This window comes from Scomber japonicus, chromosome 4, assembly GCF_027409825.1.
Source record: "Scomber japonicus isolate fScoJap1 chromosome 4, fScoJap1.pri, whole genome shotgun sequence".
In the NCBI taxonomy this organism is placed as follows: Eukaryota; Metazoa; Chordata; class Actinopteri; order Scombriformes; family Scombridae; genus Scomber; species Scomber japonicus.
Genome location: NC_070581.1, coordinates 19,269,552 through 19,293,006, shown reverse-complemented (window position 1 = coordinate 19,293,006; position 23,455 = coordinate 19,269,552). Strand labels below are relative to the sequence as shown.

General features: G+C 39.3%; 1 protein-coding gene across 1 annotated transcript in view; it reads right to left on the bottom strand.

Annotated features, from left to right (window-relative positions):
- Positions 1-18,364, bottom strand: part of camkvl (CaM kinase-like vesicle-associated, like) — a 35,133-nt gene extending 16,769 nt beyond the window's left edge. Inside the window, exon 1 of the mRNA XM_053318260.1 lies at positions 18,267-18,364. Within this exon, the coding sequence (XP_053174235.1) occupies positions 18,267-18,293 (27 nt within the window). The 5' untranslated portion in view covers positions 18,294-18,364. The remainder of the gene's footprint in view (positions 1-18,266) is intronic.
- Positions 18,365-23,455: the final 5,091 nt, after the last annotated feature.

Genomic DNA, 23,455 nt, shown 5'->3' with positions numbered 1-23,455 from the left:
AGGATTATAACTGAGGAGAAAGGGAACACAATCATAAATATATTATACAAATCTATTGCATAAAACATGGAGGTGCATTTACACATTTAGAGTGTTTCTCTCTTATAAGAGACAAACTGTAAAAATATTCATAAATAAAAAAAGCCTGCTGTTCTTCCCAGCTCTCTCTCTTACAGTCACTCACCCTTCCATGTGTTTTTCTGCAATCTGTTTACAAGCCGCTCATACCTTCCCAGTTACTTATCTGTTATCTGTGACTCTGATGGTTCATCTTTAACATGAGCAGTTCAAATGGGAGAACTGGGAGTTGGAGATCTACTTCGTATGATCAAAAATTTATATTGTAGATTAAAAAGTCTTTGAGCGGATTTATGCTGTATATTGCAAGAATTGATATTGTAGAGGATAACAAATTAAATATGTTCTCAAACATTTTGCATATTTGCAAATATTTTAATACTGCAGATGTGAAATGCAGCAGTACATTCTTCTCCTATATTTTTCCTGCTGTGAAGTAGAAATACTGTATGTAAAGGTACTTTGTAGAAGAGAGAGTTGCCTTCAGACTGCGAAGGGAAATATTGATTTAACTCTGGTAATTTTGAAGCTACGGTTTGTATTTTATTGTGCTGGATTGCATAATATTGAACGCTTGGTGGTTTGTTTCACCCATATGGGTGCAGGATATAACTAAGATGAGTTATATAAGTTGTACCTAATATTTTGTTCTCAATATTGAATGCTACACTGCAAGCTTCAGAAAGAGAGTATCTAACATAGCAATAGGGCTGCTGTTTTGTATAACATTGTGCAGGTGTTATATTTATTTATTGTCCATGTTCTGAACATGAACCAAACTAATAATTTTTAGCTATGTGCCTTCATGGGATTTTGTGCTTCTGTGTGGAGCAAGGGTGTCAGATAAACACTGCCAGTTCTCAACAGTGATTTTAATCAAATTAACAATCAATACACTCCATTGTTCAGAAAATTGTGTTACATGATCTTACCCCTCACTGCAGTGTTACACCTGTGTTGTCTATGGCAACAGCCTTTTTTGTGGCTTTTTTTGTACTTTGTTTTGATAATTTTCATAATAATGTGGATTAAACTGAAAACACAAACACTTATCTTGATTTTGGCCTTCTATCCCCACTAAGCTTCTAAAATGCTCTGCCTTGTGGGTTTTGCTGATTTTAAATGGTCGGCCTTAGACGGATAGGGGAAGACAGCTTTTTGAAAATCCTCATGTGTAATTGTTGATTTGTCAACCTTACATCAACATAGCCATTGTCTGCTTACAAGAAATATTAAGAGCCACCCTGTGGTTGCCTCCAGTTTTCTCTATGATATCTTAGTCAGTCAGTATCTCAGTTTCTGTTTCTTCTGTAAGACTAAAGTACACATAAAAATTAGTGATCGATCGAGGATCTGGAGGAATGCAACAACCCACGAAGTACCATTATCCTTGGACAACCACAAATCAATGTTTTGCACTCAAGCAGCCATCTGAAATCAGAAATGTATCACTGAGAACATTTATATTGTGGGTTCATGTTGATGCACAAAATAAGTCAGAGTCAGGTAGACAGAATGGAGCTCAACCCTGCCCCCAAAGCTTACATTTGTACAACCTTCTATTATTTTTGGTATGTATAATAAAAGGTTTAGTGGAATCTTTGGATTTGTCTGCATTAGTGTGGAAACTGCTCAGTGATGTGCTGAGTGACATATGCATTAAATGCTGTGTTGTTATGTTGTTGTTGCATTCAACTTGCAGTTGTAACAAACTGGCAAAACACAGTACAAAGAAGAATCAAACTATTGTATACAGTACTATCAGATATTTTCTCTTCATTCTTATTACTGTATCACAATGCATCCTCTTCATCATGATGTTGTATCTGAGGGAAATTGCTCTTTCTTGTATCTCTTTATTGTATTTATAAAACATTCACAAGTTGAAAAAAAAAGTATGCTTCACTCATGCATGCAAGTTGGGGGAAAATAGTGCAGAAAAAATTGCCATGCCAGGCAGACACGACCATGTCACACTGCTCCTGTTGGCTTCAACACACACACACAGACACACATACCTGACAGAATGCAACATAAATGCTTTTGGCAGACATGTGATATTAGATAAAGGACAGAGAGAAGGAAGAAATGTTTCAGAAGTTTGAGATCACTATAAAAAAATTCAGAAGGTGCCACTGATACTTAGAAGAAGAAATATGGAAAGCCAACAACTGTGCCTACGTATCAGTGTGTGTGTGTATTATGCATGTGTGTTTGTGATTGGGAGGTCGGTGGAAAAAAACGACATCCTCTGTTAAGTGGTTTCCTTCAGAGAAATCATCAGCACAGGGTTGAACAGTCAAGTGTGAGTGCACAAACACACTTACACTAAGGAAACACACAATGTATCAGTGACTCAAAATGTGACATACCTTGGGGCCATGAGCTGATACTACTTTGACCAAACAACTTAATTTGTGTGTGTGCGTGTGTGTGTTAGGGGGCACTTTTGGTTACACTTAATGCACTCTTGGATGATCAAGAGGTACTTGCATGAAGAGAGCACACACCTCTGTTCACACACTCCATCATACACATACAAACCCACTAATGCACCTACCCATGATCAACCTACACACACATTTACAACTACTCACACACTTGCACACGTATAAATGCACATGTGCTTAGCTACTGGTCTCAATGTTAGGTTTGCCCTCTCGGGAGAATAAATTAATCTGTGAAACCTTCCTTGCCAACATCCATTAGTGTGTGTGTGTGTGTGTGTGTGTGTGTGTGTGCGTGTTCCTGCACACATGAATGCGAGAATGTGTATCTCCATTGATCACGACAGCATTAATTCATTCCTTTTGTGGCCAAACATGGCCTTTAGACATGCCGCGCAGAGTGCCTCTCCAAAAACACAGACTGAGAGGCTCAATCCACATCTCAGTTTGCATGCAAACACATATAAATGCACACATAAATAAAATAAAAGACAGAGTGAAACACGGAAAGATGCATATAGAATGAACACACAATCTAACACGAAGACACACGCTTTCATAATTCCCAAGACTCTGACATACAACCTTATAGCACCACTTCTCCCCAGCCATGATATTCAGCCAATCATCATAAAGAAAACAACATCTCCACACTCTTACTATTCCTTCCCCCATGTTGTGAAATGACAACGTGGAACAGAGGGAAGTAACTGGTCAGAGTATCTCAGAAGTTTGGATGTAGAATATGGACTGAGGAGATCAGAAATGTTGGCTAATGCCAAACCATTAAAAGCTTTTAAAACAAAACAAAAAGAATATTAAAATCAATTCTCTATTTCACTGGTAACCTGTTTCAGTTAAATGAAAGCCATCTGACAGAAACTTAGCTCTAAATAAATGTACCTGATGGTGCATATTATTTTAGTTTATTCTTGCTTGTCTTTCAGCATAAACCAGTCTCTCTTCTATAGGTGTGGAGAGATCCTTATTGTCTGCAAACTTGTGAACTTCAACAGGCAAACATGTCGTGAGCCTGAACCACTTCAACGACTGCAACAAAAGAAAAAAATGAGGACAGGAGGAGAGCTGCATCCTAGTGAGTCTACTTCCTAAGATATGTGTCACAGCACAGCACTAATTCACCTTTGGGGACCCATATACAAGAAATGAATTACCTGCAGATTGAGTTTAAACACAAACCTGTAGGGATGGGAAGAATCATGACGCAATTTCCCTGATTGAAAAAGTGTGTGAAAAGTGTGTATTGTTCCACATGTTGGAGTAAGTGAATTATTCAACTATTTTGATAGTAATTGTTTAGGTCCCGGAGCAACTGGAGACAGAGAACACAACACTACAAAGGAAATGTTTGTAAAAGGTCCATGTTATCATAAGCTGTGTGCCTGCAAAATAAAATCAAACTGTCCGTATATCCTATTGATCCTATTCTTTTGCATTGTGTTGAATCAAATTGTGACAAGCTGCACTGCATTGCAATAGGGTGAATCATATTGTATTGAATTGATAGTTGCTTCATATGTATCTTTAATGTGTCGGCTCGTTGGCAATGCATCAAGATGCGTAATTGCATCGGCCTCAGTGATGGAGATGCACATCCTTACAAGGCCGACTGATGATTGCGTTCTTAAAGTTTAGTCTGTTTAACCTAGGGCGACCTAAAATACATTTCTGCTGTTTTTTCTATCAGCATAATTTGGCTGTTCATCATATTCTTCCTGCACTGCTCTGTCAGTTTGTTGGAGGTGGTCGTTTATGTTTTACCGTGTCACATCTGCAGTGATCAGAACCTTGGAGGCTTCTGCCTCACACATACATACACATGAGTGCTCATGCACGCACACATACACACTTCTACTCTAAAAAAGGCAAACATCACAGGGAACAAGGGCACAGCTGTACCATCATAAACACATGCACTTATAGAAATGCTGAGAGTAGTAGTCACATCTAATTACTGTAGATGCTGGAACATCTGCTTCTGCACATAGACTACAGAGTGTCAGGCAGAAAGAGCCTCAGCAAACACCACACTTTTGTGAAATTTTATTCCTAATATGCACATTGATATCTAAAATCTTATTACATCTGCATCTGCAAGTATGTGTGTTTGTGTGTCTTTAACGTGAACCAATCTGCTCAGGCACGAGACTTAAGAAGTAAATTAGGTTGTTTGGTCTCATGGGGAAGTTAGAGTGGGAGAGACAGTGAGAGGGAAGGTTAAGAGAAGAGACAAATAAGAAAATAGAGTTAGAGAAGGAGCTGCAAGAAAGGAGAGAATGGTGGAATAATGGCTGTTGGGCATGATCCAGTTTGGGCATGTCAGCATACACACGTAATCGCACACAGATGGTGCCTCCCTACACACACATACACAAGCAAAGACAGGTCAGAAAATTACTTTCTAACCACCGTTTTGCTCTATTGATTCACTCATGGCTGCTCCTCATGATTCCAGTTTCTAAACCCTTCATCCAGAGAGCCATGGTCAAATTCCATCTGTTGCTAAAACCAACGCAAGTAGTGTGACAAGTTTAATGTCAATCCGTGGTAAGAGGACTCACAAAATAGAACATTGTGTTAAACTGATAACTAAAACTATTCTGGGCCTAATCTCACAAAATTATACAGGTAACAATGCATTAACATACCTATTTTGGAAATAAGAGGATATACAATATAAACACCCTTTGAAAAAACAGCCTGCATGTCATTTGGCAGAATTTTTAAACCCTGTTTTTACTGTGTACTGTTATGTTCATTATATTCCTTTGTTAGTTAGCTAGCTAGATTCAAATATTCTGCAGATTTTGTAATTTAGGGCGCATTCACACTAGGGCCAGTTGTTCCGTACTGTGCTGAAACACGACTGTCCCCCCTCCCCTGTTCCCCGCTGGCCCGCACTCACATTACCTCAAACCCAAGTGTACTCAAGCACGGTTGCCTCCGACACATACGTTGCGCAAAAACATAGGCAGACAGTTTACTCTCATAAAACATGCACAGGTGTGTGTTCGCGGGCTCAGCTAATGTTGCCTTTTAAAAATCGTTGATTTCCTGGGATTTAAAATGTCTTATTATCGGGAAAAATATGAATCCGTAGTGCGCATGCGTGACCAAGTGTACCATGCTCAAGCACACCTTTTCCAACCGTACTGGGCCAGGGAAGTGTACCGTACTAAAGCACGGTACACTTGCGCTCACACTAGCCAAATAATCCGGACTATAGGGGGCAAATGTGCTTGGGCACAGTACGATTGCCTAGTGTGAGAAATATATTCCTTAGAAATATATCTTCATGAAGTACCAAAGACCGAAATAAACTAAACTAAACTAAAACTAAACTTTCAAGAAAAAAAACAAAAGCAACAAAAACCCAAAAATGTTATTGCTGTTTGATGGGTACACTGCAAATGTGTCTGACATTGGAATTTCAGCCCTTTCAGTTTTACATGTTCAGTAAGTGCACAGTGAGCGTAGACTCTGGTGTAATTAGCCCAAGGCAACTGTTGGCACCAGTTCATTCTGGGCTGTGTTGTGTAGCATCTAGCTGTGTATGAAATATTAACCAGTTCTTCTAATGGGACTTTGTTCCAAATGTCTCAATTGTATTCCAAATATCAAACGTTTGACTTGTATGTATGTCATCACAATCTGAGGAAGACAATGAATGGGAAGGAGAAGAAGGGAAATATAAGTATAGTCACTGTGGTCAGATTGAAGACTGTTTTCAGTATGAGATGCCTCTAAATGCTTAGGGAGATATTTGAGAAATGATTTTACACTAGAGCTGGATTAGTGCCTCAGAGCTATTGTAAGACACATAGGCAGTAAGCAAGCTTTGACTAACAATGATGATAAAATGAAGAATCTAATTTCCCAGATGAAAAGCATATTATTAAAACTCAACAAAAATATTTAGGCTATAAAATAGACTTATGTTGCAAACCACATACATAATTCATAGGGAAATAAAATTCCTTCCCTGATGCACCAACTTAATTAACAGTACCTTTATGAAAAGTTACACTGGCTGAGAGAACATGATGATATACACAGAGGACTGCAGTTTCCTACATTGGCAATCTGTGCAGTCAATATTTCATAACAACTATACAGTGTACAATAACAGCTGTGGGACGTTTTGGTCAATATAATAACCAGGGAAATTAACAATATTACAAGTAATTTACAGCAATGTAGCTGAACTGACCAGACAGCCAATTATTTTCAGTTTTGTCAGTATAGGCCATCAATATAAATACATGAAGCGGGAATATAGCACAGAGGCCAGAGAGTATTGATTACAAACAACTAAATCCTTTTAAGACCTTTATATTTCAACTGCATTCCTGAAATAGTCATAAAGAGAGGGATGTAAAAAAGTGAGTGTAGGAGACTGTGTTAAAATGAGAGAAGGGGGAGCGAGGAGCTAGTAAGAAGGAGAGTTGGGATATGAAGAATGATCTCTATGACACAGAAAAGGAGCACACTGGCCCTGTTTTCCACATTGAGTGTGCATGTACCTTTAAAACACCTGCCGCACTGAAATCACACCTTCCTAGATCACACAGCAGGACTGTTAATTGGCAAGGAGAAGTTATATTTTTTGTGAAGTATGTAAATTCAGGCACAGTTGAACACTCCTCTAAGGTAAAAGTACTGTTGTTTTGTAAGAGGAAGCCATTGTCTTGCAAGATCTTGCAAACCTGCCTGTTTGATCTATTGTATTCCTTAAACACTGGTGCTGCTTGCTCAGAAACATCTTTCAAGGCAGATACATTGGTACTGTTCTTTTGAATGATTTGGCATTGGAACTCATAACATAATCTTAATATTAAGTTAAAATGGACTTTTGCAGGCTTTATGTTGTATTAAAAGTCTTGTGTTAAGTTGTTTTAGGCCACATCACACACCTCACATAGCAAACCTTTGTTTATTTTATGGACATCTTTTTCATTTGGGTAATGCTACATATTCTACCTATGCCCTAGGACAGCGCAGTCAGTATTTTTGAACTCTTCAAAGACTTGGTGGCTGTAAAATGTTATATGAGCTACTGTATATTCTAGCATTGCTTAAAGGTCTGAACGAGAATAAAAACCTAATTTGGGTGTAAGAGCTCACACAAACATTTAATGACCTCACAAAGTCACAGGCTCACTCACTGTCTATGGAGCAGCCCCAGATTTTACATCCCCATGACAGCACCGACTGAAGAGTTGTTTCTGATTTCAAGCTTTGGGGGAGAGTGATACAGGTTCAGAAATACTGACATCTGTCCTGGGGCAGGAATAACATGTGGATTCTTAAAATGGGTGACATACCCCTCAAGTGTAATGCATTCTCTAAACATTCTAATTTGTTGTATTATAAATTTCATTTTCTTGGTGTACTCTTTGCACTGTATTGTGGTATCACTGAAGTCCACTTTTTCAAACTATACAGTACTGCTTTGTTACAAAAGTACTTTTTACATTATTTATTTTACGTTATTTCATATCTCTGGGACGTTATTTCAGGTTTCTTGGTCAGGTGTGATGCCCTTAATAGGGCTGCTCTGGCACTATGTCCCCTCACCAGTCTACTAGATGCCCTCAGACATGTCTGTTTAAGACCAGACCAGAAAGATAGAGGAGGGAGGTTGCAGATTATATTTAGGGATCACTTGATATACTATTGCTTTCTATATTGACTCTGCTCAAGTGAACTTAATTATGTTATTTTGAGCCACAGTTGTCTTTTAGTTTGATTTACATTGTTTCATACAGCCTTAATATTTAAGCCACTCTGCTTGACAGACTGATTTATTCATGTTTTTATCAACAGCAATGCTGAAGTTTGCTTTTCTGTGTGTGCCCTTTGTGACTTCTGCCCTTTAAGTTGTATTTGTGTTAGTAATATGTGCATGGTTTTATTATTTTATAGGTTTTTTGGTTTTCTGTTTTCTCCGTTTCCCTTCTGTGTTCTTGTGCTCCACACCTGTCCTGCATTCAGTCATTCTAACCCTAACCCTCCCCAGCCAATCAGTTTCCAGCCTGTTCAGTTTGTATTTAAGTCATTGTTTTCAGTTCAGTTTTGTTGAATCTTTTGTTCTGCTTTGTTTGTTCTGCCTTGCTCTCATCTGCCAGCTTTGTTTTGCCTGCATGAGCTTTAATAAAGAATTTTGTTCAGCCTGCAGTCTTCTGCATTTGGGTCCACCTGAGGCCTGTAGTACAAAGCTGGATTAACATACCCAGGATATCTCTCCGTTACCTGGGTTGACTTACCCAGACATTCACAATCCTGATAAGCGGTACTATGAAGCTGGTTATCAACTCGGTAATTGAACCCAGGGTTTTCCAATCTGGATCACTGCACGCTCACATAAAGGGGAGGTGTTTGCAGTGTCTGACCAATCACAAACATGGAGAAACCCTGCAGAGCAGGCTACTTTACCATGGAGGAGCAGACAATTATTCTTCAACAATATGAAGAATTCAAACACATCATCCAGGCCAAAAGCAACACTGTTGCTGCAGCAAAAGCCAGGAAGGAATGTTGGCAGAAAATTGCTGACTCTGTTAATGCGTAAATTTGTGAGATTATACAATATTAATTTATCGGACAATATAAACAGACAGCACTCTGATCACTCAATTTCACTTTATCACGGCACAGATGTTTCGGGCAGAGCGCTTCCTCTGTGCCCTTCCTTCCATTGTGACATTAAGTTAGTTTAATTAAAATTATTTTAATATGTATTTCATTAAAATGGTAATAATTTATTTTGTATATTGCAATAGGTTTTTTTATTTTCAAGAATGAAATAATTAAATTGGCTTACAGCACATAAGCACACATCACCGGGGCTAATTTATATATTACCTGCAGCTTCCTGGTGGCTTATGTCCACAACATCATTGCACACTGTGCAAAATGCATGATATGGTACTTTAGAGGATCAGAAGCATGGCCAATGTTCTTGATATTTCATCAAAAACTTCTGGGGGACATGGACCCTCTTCTTTTTGGCAGGTCTGCTGCCCTGTCCCTCCCTGTCTTTTTCTTCCTCATCTGCCATGATAGTGGCAGAGTGGTAAAGTTGCTGCAAAAGATTTGTTGGCTACATGTTTAAACTGTATAAAAAATCACATTCCTCCTTATATACAGGTCTATTCTATCTGCAATGGATATATATATAAAGGCTAAAATACACAGACACACACACAGATGCACCGCTCCCGCTAATTTCTCTTCTCTTTTTTCTTCGACGGCGCATTGGGGTCATTAAGGGAACATGATCGATAGATTTGCTATCTATCTTTGCAAATCTATGAGTTTTTTTCACATAGACTTCGCTCAAATGTTTTCACAGTGAAGTAACGTTATTAACGGTTCACATTTACCAAAAGTTGGCAGGTCTGCAGAAACACAGACACATACACAGTCTACCTTTTTAACCGCCAGCTACAGCGAGTAGCGGAGTGGGGATGTTACGCTATAGGTTCAGCAGACTCATTATTCCCTGCTACTCTACAATAACTGGTTGAAACTGCTTCACCACACTGCTGCATCGTGCTGTCAGACATGAGTAGCTACTGCACGCGCACATTTCCCACAGATCTCACATGTCAGCTTTTTGCGTAGTTTAGAGAGGCAAGTCGTACCAGCGTATTTAGATGTCAAATTGCGTACCTGCTACGCAAAATGCGTACAGGTTGGCAGGACTGCTGAAGTTACCTCGATAAGAGAAAATCAGCTTAGTACTACAGGCCTCCGCTCTGTTTCACATAACACCTCAGGCATCATAATATACAGATATCTATTATCTTTGATTAATGGTAGATGCAAAGAAGTCTTGTGATGAATGGTAAATGTCAAATTGTGAATGTTTTATTCATTAAGAAAATAACAGATTCTTTCCAAATGACAGACATATTCTTGAATAAGAAAAAATGGTTTTGAATGGGTTTGATGTTGGAGTCATAAAATCTGCATTGTGTTTGAACTAAGTTTCTTTTTTGTTTTGACTGTGTGTTACATGTTTTGCTCTGGTGCCTGGCATATTTTGGAACAGAGTGTCTATGGAAAAAAAAGAGGGTCATAAGTTTTATAGCTGTGTATCACCATATCTGAATGTGTGAATACATTTTGTATGAATACATTCAAATGTGTGAATGTGTAAAAACATCGTGATCAAATGAATACAAATGTTTGAATGTGTAAAAAATATCTGAACAAATACATTTAATGTTTTAATTCATGAGGAGATCTGTATTTGTGCATGACATTTTCTAAACAAATCTGTGAGTTAAAATTGCTCACACAGAACTTGAGTGAATCTCATTTTTACAGCTACAGGTCAAACCTATGAGTACAAGTACCACATTTGATGCTTCCTTATAAATCGCCAATGAATATGCTCAGATTAATATATATTTTCATTTTACAACCCAATTACAGTAACACCTTCTGATTCCATGAGTTCAGATGAACCTCCCAGTAAGTCTGTTTCTCTCTGTATTTGTATGGCCAGAGGTAGCCCATCTTCATCCGTCCTTCCCATTCTCTCCACTTGGACTAAAGGATGATCTGATTTGACCTCACAAAACATGTTTTTGGCTTTAATTCAAGAATTTATACATTAATTATCACCAAGTTTCACACAAATATCTAATAGGAAGAAAATAGCGGAGTTTGGACTAAGGCCCAATCCCAAACCAGCCCCTATCCCCTCGCCCTATCCACTTCACTTTCATTTGTGCGTTCATGTGGTGTGTCACCATATTAAGGGCCATCCCAATCTAATTAGCGCAGAGTGTAAGTGAAGTATCAAACGCTTAATCTGCATTGGTGCAGGCGTACGATCATCTGAAAAGGAAGTAAATGTGTAACAGGAGAATGGAGGAAACAATATACAAATGCAAGAGTTCTGTCTTTGTACTTTGTCAAGTATTATTATAGTTACAATTTTTAGATCAAGGCCATTCTTATGGTTTTAGATGTTATGGGTTCACAGGGACAGTGGAAAAGACAACGCAGCTCATAAGGCTGCATAAAGTGTGTAATAGCATAATAGCCATGCAAACGTGGCGTCTATCCATCCCCATGGTGACAGCTGCTTCCTTGTTTCAGCAAAGCGGCAAAGTTGTCCCATAATTTGGCTATCCATTTACACCCTTCCCCTTCATTAGAGGCGCCCTCCACAGCTGCAAATGTTACTTGATTTGGAGTGACACTTTGGTGACTGGTTTGGGATTGGGCCTATTTGCCCTTGCAGGGAATGCATCCCCAGAATGCCTTGCAGTCTGACAAAGGCCAATAACCTGTCAGGATGAGCTAGGATGGGTCAGGAGGGATGCAGAACATGATGTAACTGGAAATTTGACAACAGGGGATCAGATAAACACCATGAACCATTTCAGGAATGAGTCACAGCACTCTTGTGTATTTTCTGCCAGGCCTGTACAGTCTACTTACTCGTTACACAGTCTTGATTTAACATCATGCTAACACTGACTGAACATCATGCTTTCAGATACACTACAGCTCTGTGCTTAATACTATCCTACCCAGCAGACTGTTCACCAAGATGTCTACCCTGGGCATACAGCACAACATCTGTCTGTGGATTAAGGACTTCTTGACAAACCAGCCACAGTCAGTCAGGATGGGCCCCCACTCCTCCTCCACGCTGACACTCAGCACAGGAGCCCCACAAGGCTGCGTGCTGAGCCCCTTCCTCTACTCTCTGTACACTCACGACTGTGTACCATCCCATAACGCCACCACCTTAGTTAAATTTACAGGCACGACCATGGTGGGGCTGATCACCAAAGACGATGAGTTGGCCTACAGAGAGGAGGTACAGGGGCTGGCAGTGCGGTGCACAGAAAATAATCTGACTATGAACATCAAAAAAACAAAAGAGCTCATAATTGACTTCAGGAAAAAGCAGGATGTCCATTTACCACTGCACATCAATGGGGAGAGGGTGGAGAGGATGTCCAGCTTCAAATTCCTGGGCACACACATCTCAGAGGACCTCTTATGGACAGTAAACACCACAAAACTGGTAAAAGAGGCACAGAGGCGACTGTACTTCCTGAGAACGCTCAAGAAGATAAACCTGTCACAACAACTCCTGAGGTCATTCTATTGCTGCTCCATTGAGAGTGTCCTCGCTCACAGCATCCTGTTGTGGTATGGTAGCAGCTCTGCAGCTGACAAAAACAATCATAAAAACTACACAGAACATCATAAAACAACAGCTACCTGCACTAGAGGACATCTTCACCTCCCGTTGCCTGAATAAGACACAAAACATTAACTCCACCTTGCCCATCACCTGTTTAAACTGCTCCCCTCCAGGAAAAGCTACAGGTCCATCAGAACACGCACCACACACTCTATGAACAGTTTTTATCCCAAAGCCATCACCATAATGAACTTTTAACTGAAAGCAAACCCCTGGAACACATCACAACAAAATGTGCAATAATTTGTTTATTATAACAGTGTGCAATAATATCTTTGAGCACTTTTTTTTTTAAATCCCATTTTAACTGCATACGCTGGCATGAATGGTCTGTTTGCTGTGTAGATGAGAGTATATGAGTGATGGATGGATGAGCACACCTGAATTTCGTTGTATGTTCTGTACAATGACAATAAAGTAATCTTTATCTTTATCACAAGCTAACACTGTGCTAACACGATTACACCATCGTTAGCTTGTCTGTGTGAAAAAGCTGAACTGCTTTTCATTTTTCTTTTTTTAGATGTGTGGGAGAAAATTGTACTATACATTACAGGATAGTACAGTATAAGTATTATCAGCTTAAAGTATGAAAGTAAAAGTCGTGGTCTGCAGTTACACAAGATTAGTTGGCAAAATGGTTTCAAGAGTTGAGTAGGGCTCAGAATTCAATAATCTACTGAAGTTGCCTTGAAATTTTGAATTTTCTCAACTTTTTCATTTTTACTGTGTGTTTGTGTGCTGGGAAAAAGTGCTTTTGTGAAATATTCAGTGTGATAAAAGACTTATAGAAGCAAAATCCCCTCCCTAGAGAGAGAGAGAAGAGAGGAGAAGTAGGGAAGAGGAGGAGAAAGGAGCTGTGATTGAAGATTCGGATAAGAGTCATAAGGCTGGAGACCATTTCAACAGAGAGGTCTCTGCTGTGAAGCTTCGTGTAGGACTGTCAGGGGCCTCGCTATTTTTAAACAGTGTGTGGGTATACTGCTGACACCTTATAGCATCCAGTGTACCTGTGGAGCTTGCTGGAGGTGTGCTCATGTAGAATTTTAAATAGGGTTACCATTTTAGGAGAGGAGAAAGCTATCTCTGGTTATCAAATAATGATAATATTTTCACTTGCCCCGTTCCTCGGAGAGACAAAAGTGCTGTTTTGGTTCACTCTCACTTTGTTATTGGCAGCAGCAGACAGCTGTTTTCAATGAAAAAGCCACTATACACTACCAGCTCAGCACCAAATGGCAAACACGCTCAGTTTAGCTGGTGAACATAGCTGAGCATTTAGTAGCTGCACCAGAGAACCAAGAGAGAGATTTTTTTAGGAGCTGGAAGAGACCAGAAACAGAGCTTAAGGAGAGTGAATATTGGTCTTTATTGGTCCAAAATGAAGATGAAAACAAATGTTATATATTACATTCAAGCATAAAAGAGCCATGCAAACATCTCTAACCAACCTCTGGTTACATCCGCTTATGTGCATAACCCTGTAAACCTTACAATGTTTAGTCAGCAAGAATAATGTAATACATAAGTAACTTTAATTTTCAGCTGTTTTGGAGCCAGTATTTAGGGGATATTAGAGGAACTGTGCCTTATAGTACTTCAACATTCAACCTTAATCTTATTACAATCAGGGGTTTAAACATCAGTCTGTTTTTTTCCTCAAACAGTGCTATCAGACCCCCTGCATTAACTGCATTTACTCTACAGTCACGGCCACACACATCCTTACACACGCAACACACAAAAGGCTCTATAAATACAGAGTGGAGGTAATGTTCATCGTGTAAAGTAGGTGGATTAACTGGAACCAGGTCAGAGCAAAGGCAGAGCATGCTCCAGCTTTTCTCTTATTTTGCTGCTTTTCTTGCCGCTTCTGTCTTGCGATTGCTTTTTTCGATGAGGTAGACAGGAACAGTTATCTCCTCCAACCCTATGTTCTCCGGCTCCCCCACTACCCCTGGTTTCCTAATTTATCAGTAACACATAACTTCAAAGCAAGCATTGACCCACCTGTTAATATTTCTGAAGGTTCTGAATTTTGTGAGCAGCTTATCCATCAATCAAATATGTTTGTGTTGGCTGTTATATTCAATAACTCAACTACCAGTGCACATCAGTATGTACTCATGAGTGCATATTAAGAAATGGGCATTTTAATGAGAGCATAAACTATGGAAACTTGATGAGTTTGTCCTCCAGGAATGAGCTATCCAGTATTTTTGTAAAAGATAAGATTTTCAGAAAAATCTGCCTGAGATGCCTCAGCTGGGCTGGTACTGTGTGTAGGAGCATCTGGCTAAAACTGAGTGAATGAGCATATCTTTTACCGTTAATACCTTTCAGTTTTTACTTGCCTCTCACAGATGGCCAGATGCATTCAAGCAATCAATGGGGTGCCGACGTAATGGAGCAGAGTGAGGAGAGAGCAAAAGAGAGCAAGGACAAGAGGGAGGGGATGTAAAGAAAAAGCAAAGCCCGAAGGGTATGGAAAGATGTGGCAGGTTTAGAGGAGGATGAGGAGGTGAGGCTTGATTTTTATTTCTCAAGTCAGACAGAATAAAGAATGCACCTCAGTGAGGAAATCTAGCCTTTGTTTCTAGCCACCTCAGTATTAAACTCATCCATCCTGAGAGATAGAGAAATACACAAAGAGAAAGGGGAGGGAGGAGGAAGATGAGAAAGAGACTCAGAGAATCTGCGTCTGCAGAGCAGTCATCTTTCACCTGTAGCTTGCAGAGATCTTGGCTTGCATAATGCAATGTGAGGATAAAGCTTCCTTTATGACCAGCTGAGCCAATAAATCCGGATCAGTTCTGACCTCTTTTTCTTCCTCCTATCTCCTCATCTTCTTGCCGTGCAGCGGGCAGATGATTTCAGCTGCCTAACTCTCTGCAGCCCAGAAACTTCCTCATTTCTGGCTTTGCTTGTTGAAGCAGTATTGCAAAAGACTATATATTTATCTGTCCATCCATGCATTCACCTAAAGTGGGGAAAATGGAGACACTGGAAACTTAGTGGTTTCCCAATGGTGCAATGAAGAAAACATTTTAAATCTACCGATACTTATATCTACCGATATTAAACATACTTTCCAAGTATGTTTAATTGCCTGCATCAGCCCCCCTCAACAGTAACCGTTCCCTCTGGTGAAAAGTCCTGTAAATAATTGTTTTCAATTAAAAAGTACTGCAGCTGTCCTTAGCCTGCATTAGATGTTTCTCTATTCAGAGGACGATGAGTGTTAGTGGCTTTGGCAGCCATTGTTATGATTAGATGGGGAGCCACAGTTGAAGGAGTGATAAAGCAGAGGCATGTTGGATCCATCATTACAACAGCTTGGGGTGTTATGTAAGGGGTTATGGCAGGGGCTGGTGAAGACAGAGCAAATAATAAATCCCTATGACAAATATAACTAGTGAGCAATAAGTGACTGCTATAATAACAGCATTGATACTTCAGCTATAATTTCATGTGTCCTTCTATTTCTTTTATCTTCATCATTACAACAGTAGTCAGGATTACACTCAATTATTATGTGTATATTGGGTTTCATTTGTACCTTTATGTCAGATTCTGATCTATGTCCTAGCTATGCTGGCCCAGATTCCAGCCCAGTTTCTGCCGTTTTTTGCTGAACTCAAAGAAACGGTGAGCCAGGACAGCCAAGTGGTCCGAATTTAGCTCTGTTCAGTCTGGACAAACATGAGGAAAAACCCTGATTAACAGGTGAGTGGACTTGTATCATGTGAAATTGGGCCAGGTGGAGTGTATTGGAGTATTCCACTTGGCATCCAGAGGGCTATTTGGAGAAAGGAAAACTATGCCAGGCCTCTCCCTCTCTCTGTCTCTCTCTGTCTCTCTCTCCCTCTCTCTCTCTCTCTCTCCCTCTCCCTCTCTCTCTCTCTCTCTCTCTCTCTCTCTCTCTCTCTTCCTAATTCCTCCTTTACAAAAGGAAGAAGAGGTGGCAAGACAGAGGCACGGAGAAGTGAGAGATGGGCCAAGAGGAAAGAGAGGTGACAGAAAGAAACAGAGGCTAAGAGATGAAACATTAAGAAAAGCAGTAAAGGAAAAAAGACAGGAAGAAGAGATGGAGAAATGAGAGATGGGGACACAGAGACAGTTAGGACAGTGTATACAGGCTGTGGTAATGAATGCCACTTTAATGAAGTACTCTATCTCTTTCTCGATCTCCATTGCTCTTTTCCCCTCTAATCTATCTATTCTTTCTATCCTCTTCCTGTGTCTCTGTAACATCCAATCTCTCCCTCTCTATCTTTCCTCTAACACTATAGAGCCATGGGGATAGGATAACTCATTACTAATTCATTGTTTCTCCCCACATATGTATTTACAAGGCATTGAATCCTGGTTAATTCAGTACCCTACAACAATGTGCAGAAAAACACATTTTTTATTTGTCTGATTAAGCTGCCTCCAAATTCTCGACTATGGTAGAATCTCTTGCCTGTCTTTTCTACTTGTTAAATCGGAAATGGATGCATTTATGTAGCGCTTTTATCCAAAGCAAATGTTTCTGCTGCTCACTCACCCATTCACACACACTCACACACACACTCACACACAAATGGCAGCAAGCTTCCATGCAGGGTCCTGGCGCCTTCATTGGGAGAAATTTGGGGTTCAGTATTCTGCCCAAGGACACAACAACATGTGGACAGAAGGAGTGAGAGATCAAACCACTGACCCTCTGATTAGTGGGCAACCCAGTCTACCTCTTGAGCCACAGCTGTCCCAAGTGGGTGGCCGCCTCAGTAGGTTTTAGAGCAAAAGTCACACATCATTGAGTAAAGGTCAATAATCAATTGTTTTCTTATGTGGCTGTCAAGGTAATTTTAAGTAAACTTTTGAAATGCTGGAAAGAAAGAAATTCTGTGTGAATTAAATGTATTCATCTGTGGTGAAAATAACTGATTTTATGAATGTAAAATGAACCTACATATTGTATGGCTGAACACACAACCATAAAAGCACAAGATTGTAGCAATATAGTAGAAAAAGCAGTTCCCACAATATTGTGGGGATCTCATTGCTACTTGCTTTTTCTTTTTGCCCTCTCTAAAACATTAGTTTGCATAAAAATAACTGGAAACTTACTTATTTAGTGCAGAGCTGTGACTGTTTAACACAATGCAACACAACACAGCTCACTGTATTCTACAGTAAACTGTAGCTGTATCTATATGATGAACCAAGACTTCATGAGTTCAATTCCTCTCTTGTGATGTATTTGTGTACAGGTTGTCTGTAGGTACCAGACTCATTCGTAGAATTTGATTCATTGCTTTAATCAGAGTTTGTAGTTTTCAGGTTTCTCTCCAGCTTGGCTCTGGTCCCACAGCACAAGAGCTATAGAAAAATCTAATTTATTGTGTGTGTGTGTGTGTGTGTGTGTGTGTGTGTGTGTGTGTGTCAGAGACCTGCTGATGTGTCAGTGTTAGTGTAGTAACACGTGCTTTCATTACCTTTGCCAGTGAAGTTGGTCGGTGCATGTGCTCTCTTCCTTCTTTCTCTCTGTGTCTGCAAAATATTTCAAAAAGTTACAAATGAATTTGGCTAAAATTTTGTGAACAGATCCCTGGCCCAAGCATCAGTTGAATAAATTTTGGCTGCAACCTCATTCTGGGATGATTTCCATTGGAAATGTTTGGTGTGGTTGCTTAGTTTGAAAGTCTAACTTCTGGCTAATGTTTGGCTTAAATGTACAACACAATATTGTGTCATCTACTATTACAATACAAATATACACTGGCTACTGTTTTGTGCAGTTGGGAAAGGTTAAACAAAACATTGGACATATGAGCTACTGCATTAATTATGCTAATTACCTACTGTTAACAGGTTAGCAGATTGCTACATACTGTAGCCCTGCAATTAATTACAAGCTGATAGACACAAGAAGTGTTGGAATACTGAAATAATTACTCAGTATTCAACTGTATTTTCATTCATTAGTTGGTTCACTGGTTGTTTCCTTCAGTTAATCATTTTAATTCAAAGTCATTTCTACCAGTGATTACTATCTGCTACTAGTTCCATCAATTATAACTTAAGTGGCTAAATCAGTATCAGTTTACTAGCTCTAACATGTCATTGCTAGCGTTGTGGCTAATTGCAAGGAAAAGGAAGCAATGCTGCTGCCTCAGAGATAAACAGCCTGCTGTGGCTGTAATGATAGCCAGAAATATTGTGCTATCTTTCAGAAACTTCCCCAGTTATATGTCAACAGTACCTCCTACCGATTGATTGTACTTATGCTACTGCTAACTGGTGTTTCATTAACATATTAGATCATGACTTTAGTCTCTAAGATGATATAGTAAAAACAATCTCTAGGCTATGTCATACACTTAAAAAAAGAAATTAATTCATTTTATTTATTCTTACAAATTACACTTCCAGACTGCTGTTATAGGATTTCTGGCATTGCATAGCATTATTGGGACAACTGCATGTCGTGAATATCATGAAAAGTATGACTAAGCAATGTTATTGTCTTTTTTCACAATGCACCACAGTAAAAAATCACCAGGGGAAAATAATACATATACAATAAAATACATATGACACTGAATATGAGACATGCTAACTTAAGCTTTTACTCATGCCTCGAGTGGTAGGAGTCAGTTCACCTGAATCAGCTGTACTTGAGATGTGATGGGCATTATAAAAATGTGTAATACATTAAACATTTTTAAGATATGCAGCTGCAGGTCTTATCTCTGAGTTACGGAATTAGTTATGTAATGGGTATTACACTTGACATTCTTAAGTAAAAACTAATTTGCCAATACTGTTGTTGTAGTATAGATAGATAGATAGATAGATAGATAGATAGATAGATAGATAGATAGATAGATAGATAGATAGATAGATAGATAGATAGATAGATAGATCTAGCACAGTGGGGGTTCAGTAGGGTACAGAGGGCTCAGCTGGAGGAGACAGGGAGCAGATGAGATGGGAGTGTGTGTGAGCAACAAGGCAGAAAATGAGCAAGGAGGACAGGACATGAGAAACCTCTGGCACCAAACTGAGTTAAGGGAGAAAAAAAACAAACATATGCAGCATGTGCAGTTTGTCCTGAAGCTGATACTTATGTAACACAGGTGGCATGTGTGCGAAAAAGGGAAAGGAGTGATTTTTGATTGGATATTTTTTTCTTAGCTCCATTGTCTAACCCAGTTTTGTGTGCTTGTTCATCCTTCCCACATTATTATCATTAGTATTATTATTATTGTTGTTATTATTTTTCTTAACAATTAGGCCTGTGTTTGCCACAAACATTGCCAAATCATTGACAGCAATAGAGTTATCTCCAAGCCTCCAGGGCTCATAAGAATTATTACTGACCAACAAATATGGTAGCACAGACTGAACACTGTGTCACATTAGATGGAGGGTTCGAGAAGCCATGTTGATGAATTGATGCACCTCTTAATCTGCTACAACCACCATCTGTAACCTAGCTGGCTGCTGTGATGGAAAATCTCAGTGGTTGTGGACATGGAAGATGCGGCAAATCCTGGCGCTCTGTTCTCAGTGCCTCAGCAGCAGAATCTCAGTGGGAAACATCCACATTCAAACACAGAGGAATCAGAGGGCTTTAATACATGCACTGTTAACAGCTATTATGGAATACCATTATATTATAATGGAATATTGATGCCCGCATTGCACCAGCATCTACACAAACCTAGTATTACGTAAGTTTCCTATTGATGAAATCATAAATCTGTAAAAATGGCTTTTATCTGCTGGGACTGGATATGCTATGCTCTCCTGCTCCAGCATTGACAAGTCTTATCATTATACAATATTGCATTTTTTTATAGTTCAACTTTTCTATATTCTATATTTTCAATATGTGATTTTAATAGTTTCCATTTAATTTTACTTTCCCTCAACCTCTCGGTTCAGACTGCAGTGAGTCAACACAGAGAAATACGTGGGATTATCGATACTGCCAATGTTACTGTAAACATGAGCATATACCCAGCCCTTTCATTTTCATGTTCCTCTGCTTTTCCATTATAAAGGCATTACTTGAAACCCATTTGTCTTGGATCAATGTTGTAATGACTACATTCACCACCCTCCATAATGGTTTGGTAATCAATAGCAGTGACGATAAGAGGCTGGTGAAACCAGTCAAAACTCACTGTTCTGTTTAATTGAGTTCAAACCATGGAAATTGTAGCACTCATAAAAATCAAGCATTTATAGATCCTTGATTGTGGGTCTATAGAACAGTGTTGTTTTTTTCCGTTTTACTGAACAAATGTTAAAGGGCTGACGCAAGTGAGATGATTCATTATTGATATTCAATTACAACAGCATAACTAATCAGAAGCTACTCACAGAGTGAAAACCTACACCATTTCCTCTAAATGTATAATTTTAATAGTAGAAATGGTGGAAAATACTCACAGTGATAGACCATTGTGTGATACAAGTGCAATATCTCAAAATAGCAAAAAAATAAAGTTGCCTACAAAGGGGCCTACAAATTCCCTAGTGCCACATCTGGATCCAGATCTGCACAAAAATTACTGCTTGGCCCATGGAGCCAAATATAATTGACATCTTTTTTTCAGAAATCTATCAGATACCAAAAATCAGATAAGCACGCAACTGAACAAAATCTGACCAAATCATAGAATGCTTGGTGGAGGTAAAGGCAAGTCTATAGTAAGCAGATTTCAATTGTGTCTGAAATTTTTACTCAACAACAGTTACATGTTACATAAAACTACACATGATCAATCATGCAGATTGGACACAAAAAGTTACGTCAAAGTTATTATTTTATCATAAGATGATTTGCAAACCCATCCCCTCATCTGTTATCATCTTGATGATATATTTCATCCTCCACATGTTCCTGACTAGTGAGTGCATATCATACGTCTGTCAGCTGAAAATCTCCAAAATGAATCCCAGACTTTTGAAAGGCAGCGGGCTTAACTGCAGATGCAGTTTGTAACCTGAGCTGCATCTCACTCTCAAAAATAAACTGACTTGCTGTCACTCTCTCTCTCTCTCTCTCTCTCTCTCTCCCTCTCTCTCTCTCTCGCTCTCTCTCTCGCTCTCTCTCTCTCTCTCACACACACACACCTGAACACACACATACTGGATATCACTGAAACCAATTTGTTTGATTATGTGCATGTTGTGATGGCTTGTCAGTTATCTGGCTTGTCCAGTGAAATTCAAGGACAGCCGATCTCTGCCGTGAACAACACAGTACACAGAGATAAAAGCACACAAATTATTTGAAAGCCTTTTGTCCTTTAGGCTGTAGTCTTTCCACAAACTCAAATGAGGTCTCGAGAGATGAGTTCAACAAAAAACACTGCGGATAACAGGTTAGCTTAAAAGACAGTAGTTACATAGAAGGAGGGAGGGGAGAGAGAGGGACTTCTGGATAAATAGATAGGTAGATAGATAGATAGATAGATAGATAGCCTATATAACTATACTGTGTCATTCAGTTGAAACCATCATGTGACAGTGCATATTGTGAGGCTGACAACTCAGCAGACAGGTGTGAACTGTGAGAGATGCTGCACCTGTAATGTTGTCTGATATAAGGTTCTTCACACTCTGTTACATAAAATCAGGGTGAGCTTTTTCTTCGCCATCTAAAGGCTAAAAGTGGCTGTGGTAGGAAACGGAGAGCAACTCTCACAAGTCCAAGGAGGCGAATGTGTGAACAACCACGTTTTTTCACTTTTTTTCCTCCTCCCCTGCCCCGCTTTTGTCATCCCCACAGCCTCTTTTCCTCAGCCACTTTGTTCAGTCTCTTAGTTCAGCAACCACTTTTAGTCTCTCTCCTGGGTGCTGTATAGTGTAGTAGCCTTTTTCTATGATGTTTTCTCTCCTCTGCTCTCCGCCCTTTATCAACTTGCACAAGCTCATATAAAGCAAGTTAATGAGGCCAGCAGGGGGCGGACTCTGCTTCCATAGCAAATATGAAAATATATAATCTCTGTTGTGGCTTTAATAAACAGTTAATCAATTTTGATGTGTTTACTGTACTGTATATACAATTATTCAAACTGTAAATTAAAACTTTTCTACTGCTTCTACCCTTAAAGGAATGCTCTGAATATACTTTATGGCCAATACATTTATAGCAAACATCTTTGCATGTTCTCTCATTCAACTGTTTGAGCTCACTACATTTATCAGTTATTCCAAATGTCCACTTAAAACCTAATATTACCAGCCTTGATTCAACATAAGCCTGCAGTCAATATGCTGACATGGAGAAAGCAAAGTGCCCTGGTGCTTCTGGGCTGTTTAATGCATAATTAACAAGTGAATAACTGGGAAAGCTAAAGCATGCAGCTTCACAGCAGCAGGCAGTGAAGACAGAAGGTGTGAGGAAAAAAATGTTAACGCCTTGCTTTGGTTTTACTTCAAAGAGTACTGATGTTTCCTTCCAAACTAGAAGAGAACTTCCCAGTGGTGCAAAACTACTGCCATAAGTGGACCAACTGTAAGATTTGAGTTTAATACTGTCACTTCAATTAATATATTTTTTAAGACTCATTTTATTGTAAGGCTGTCGAGAAAACCTGGATGTTACATGAACATTATTGTTAATGTTAATATAATAAAAACACCAAATGATAATTGCTGGCAGTAT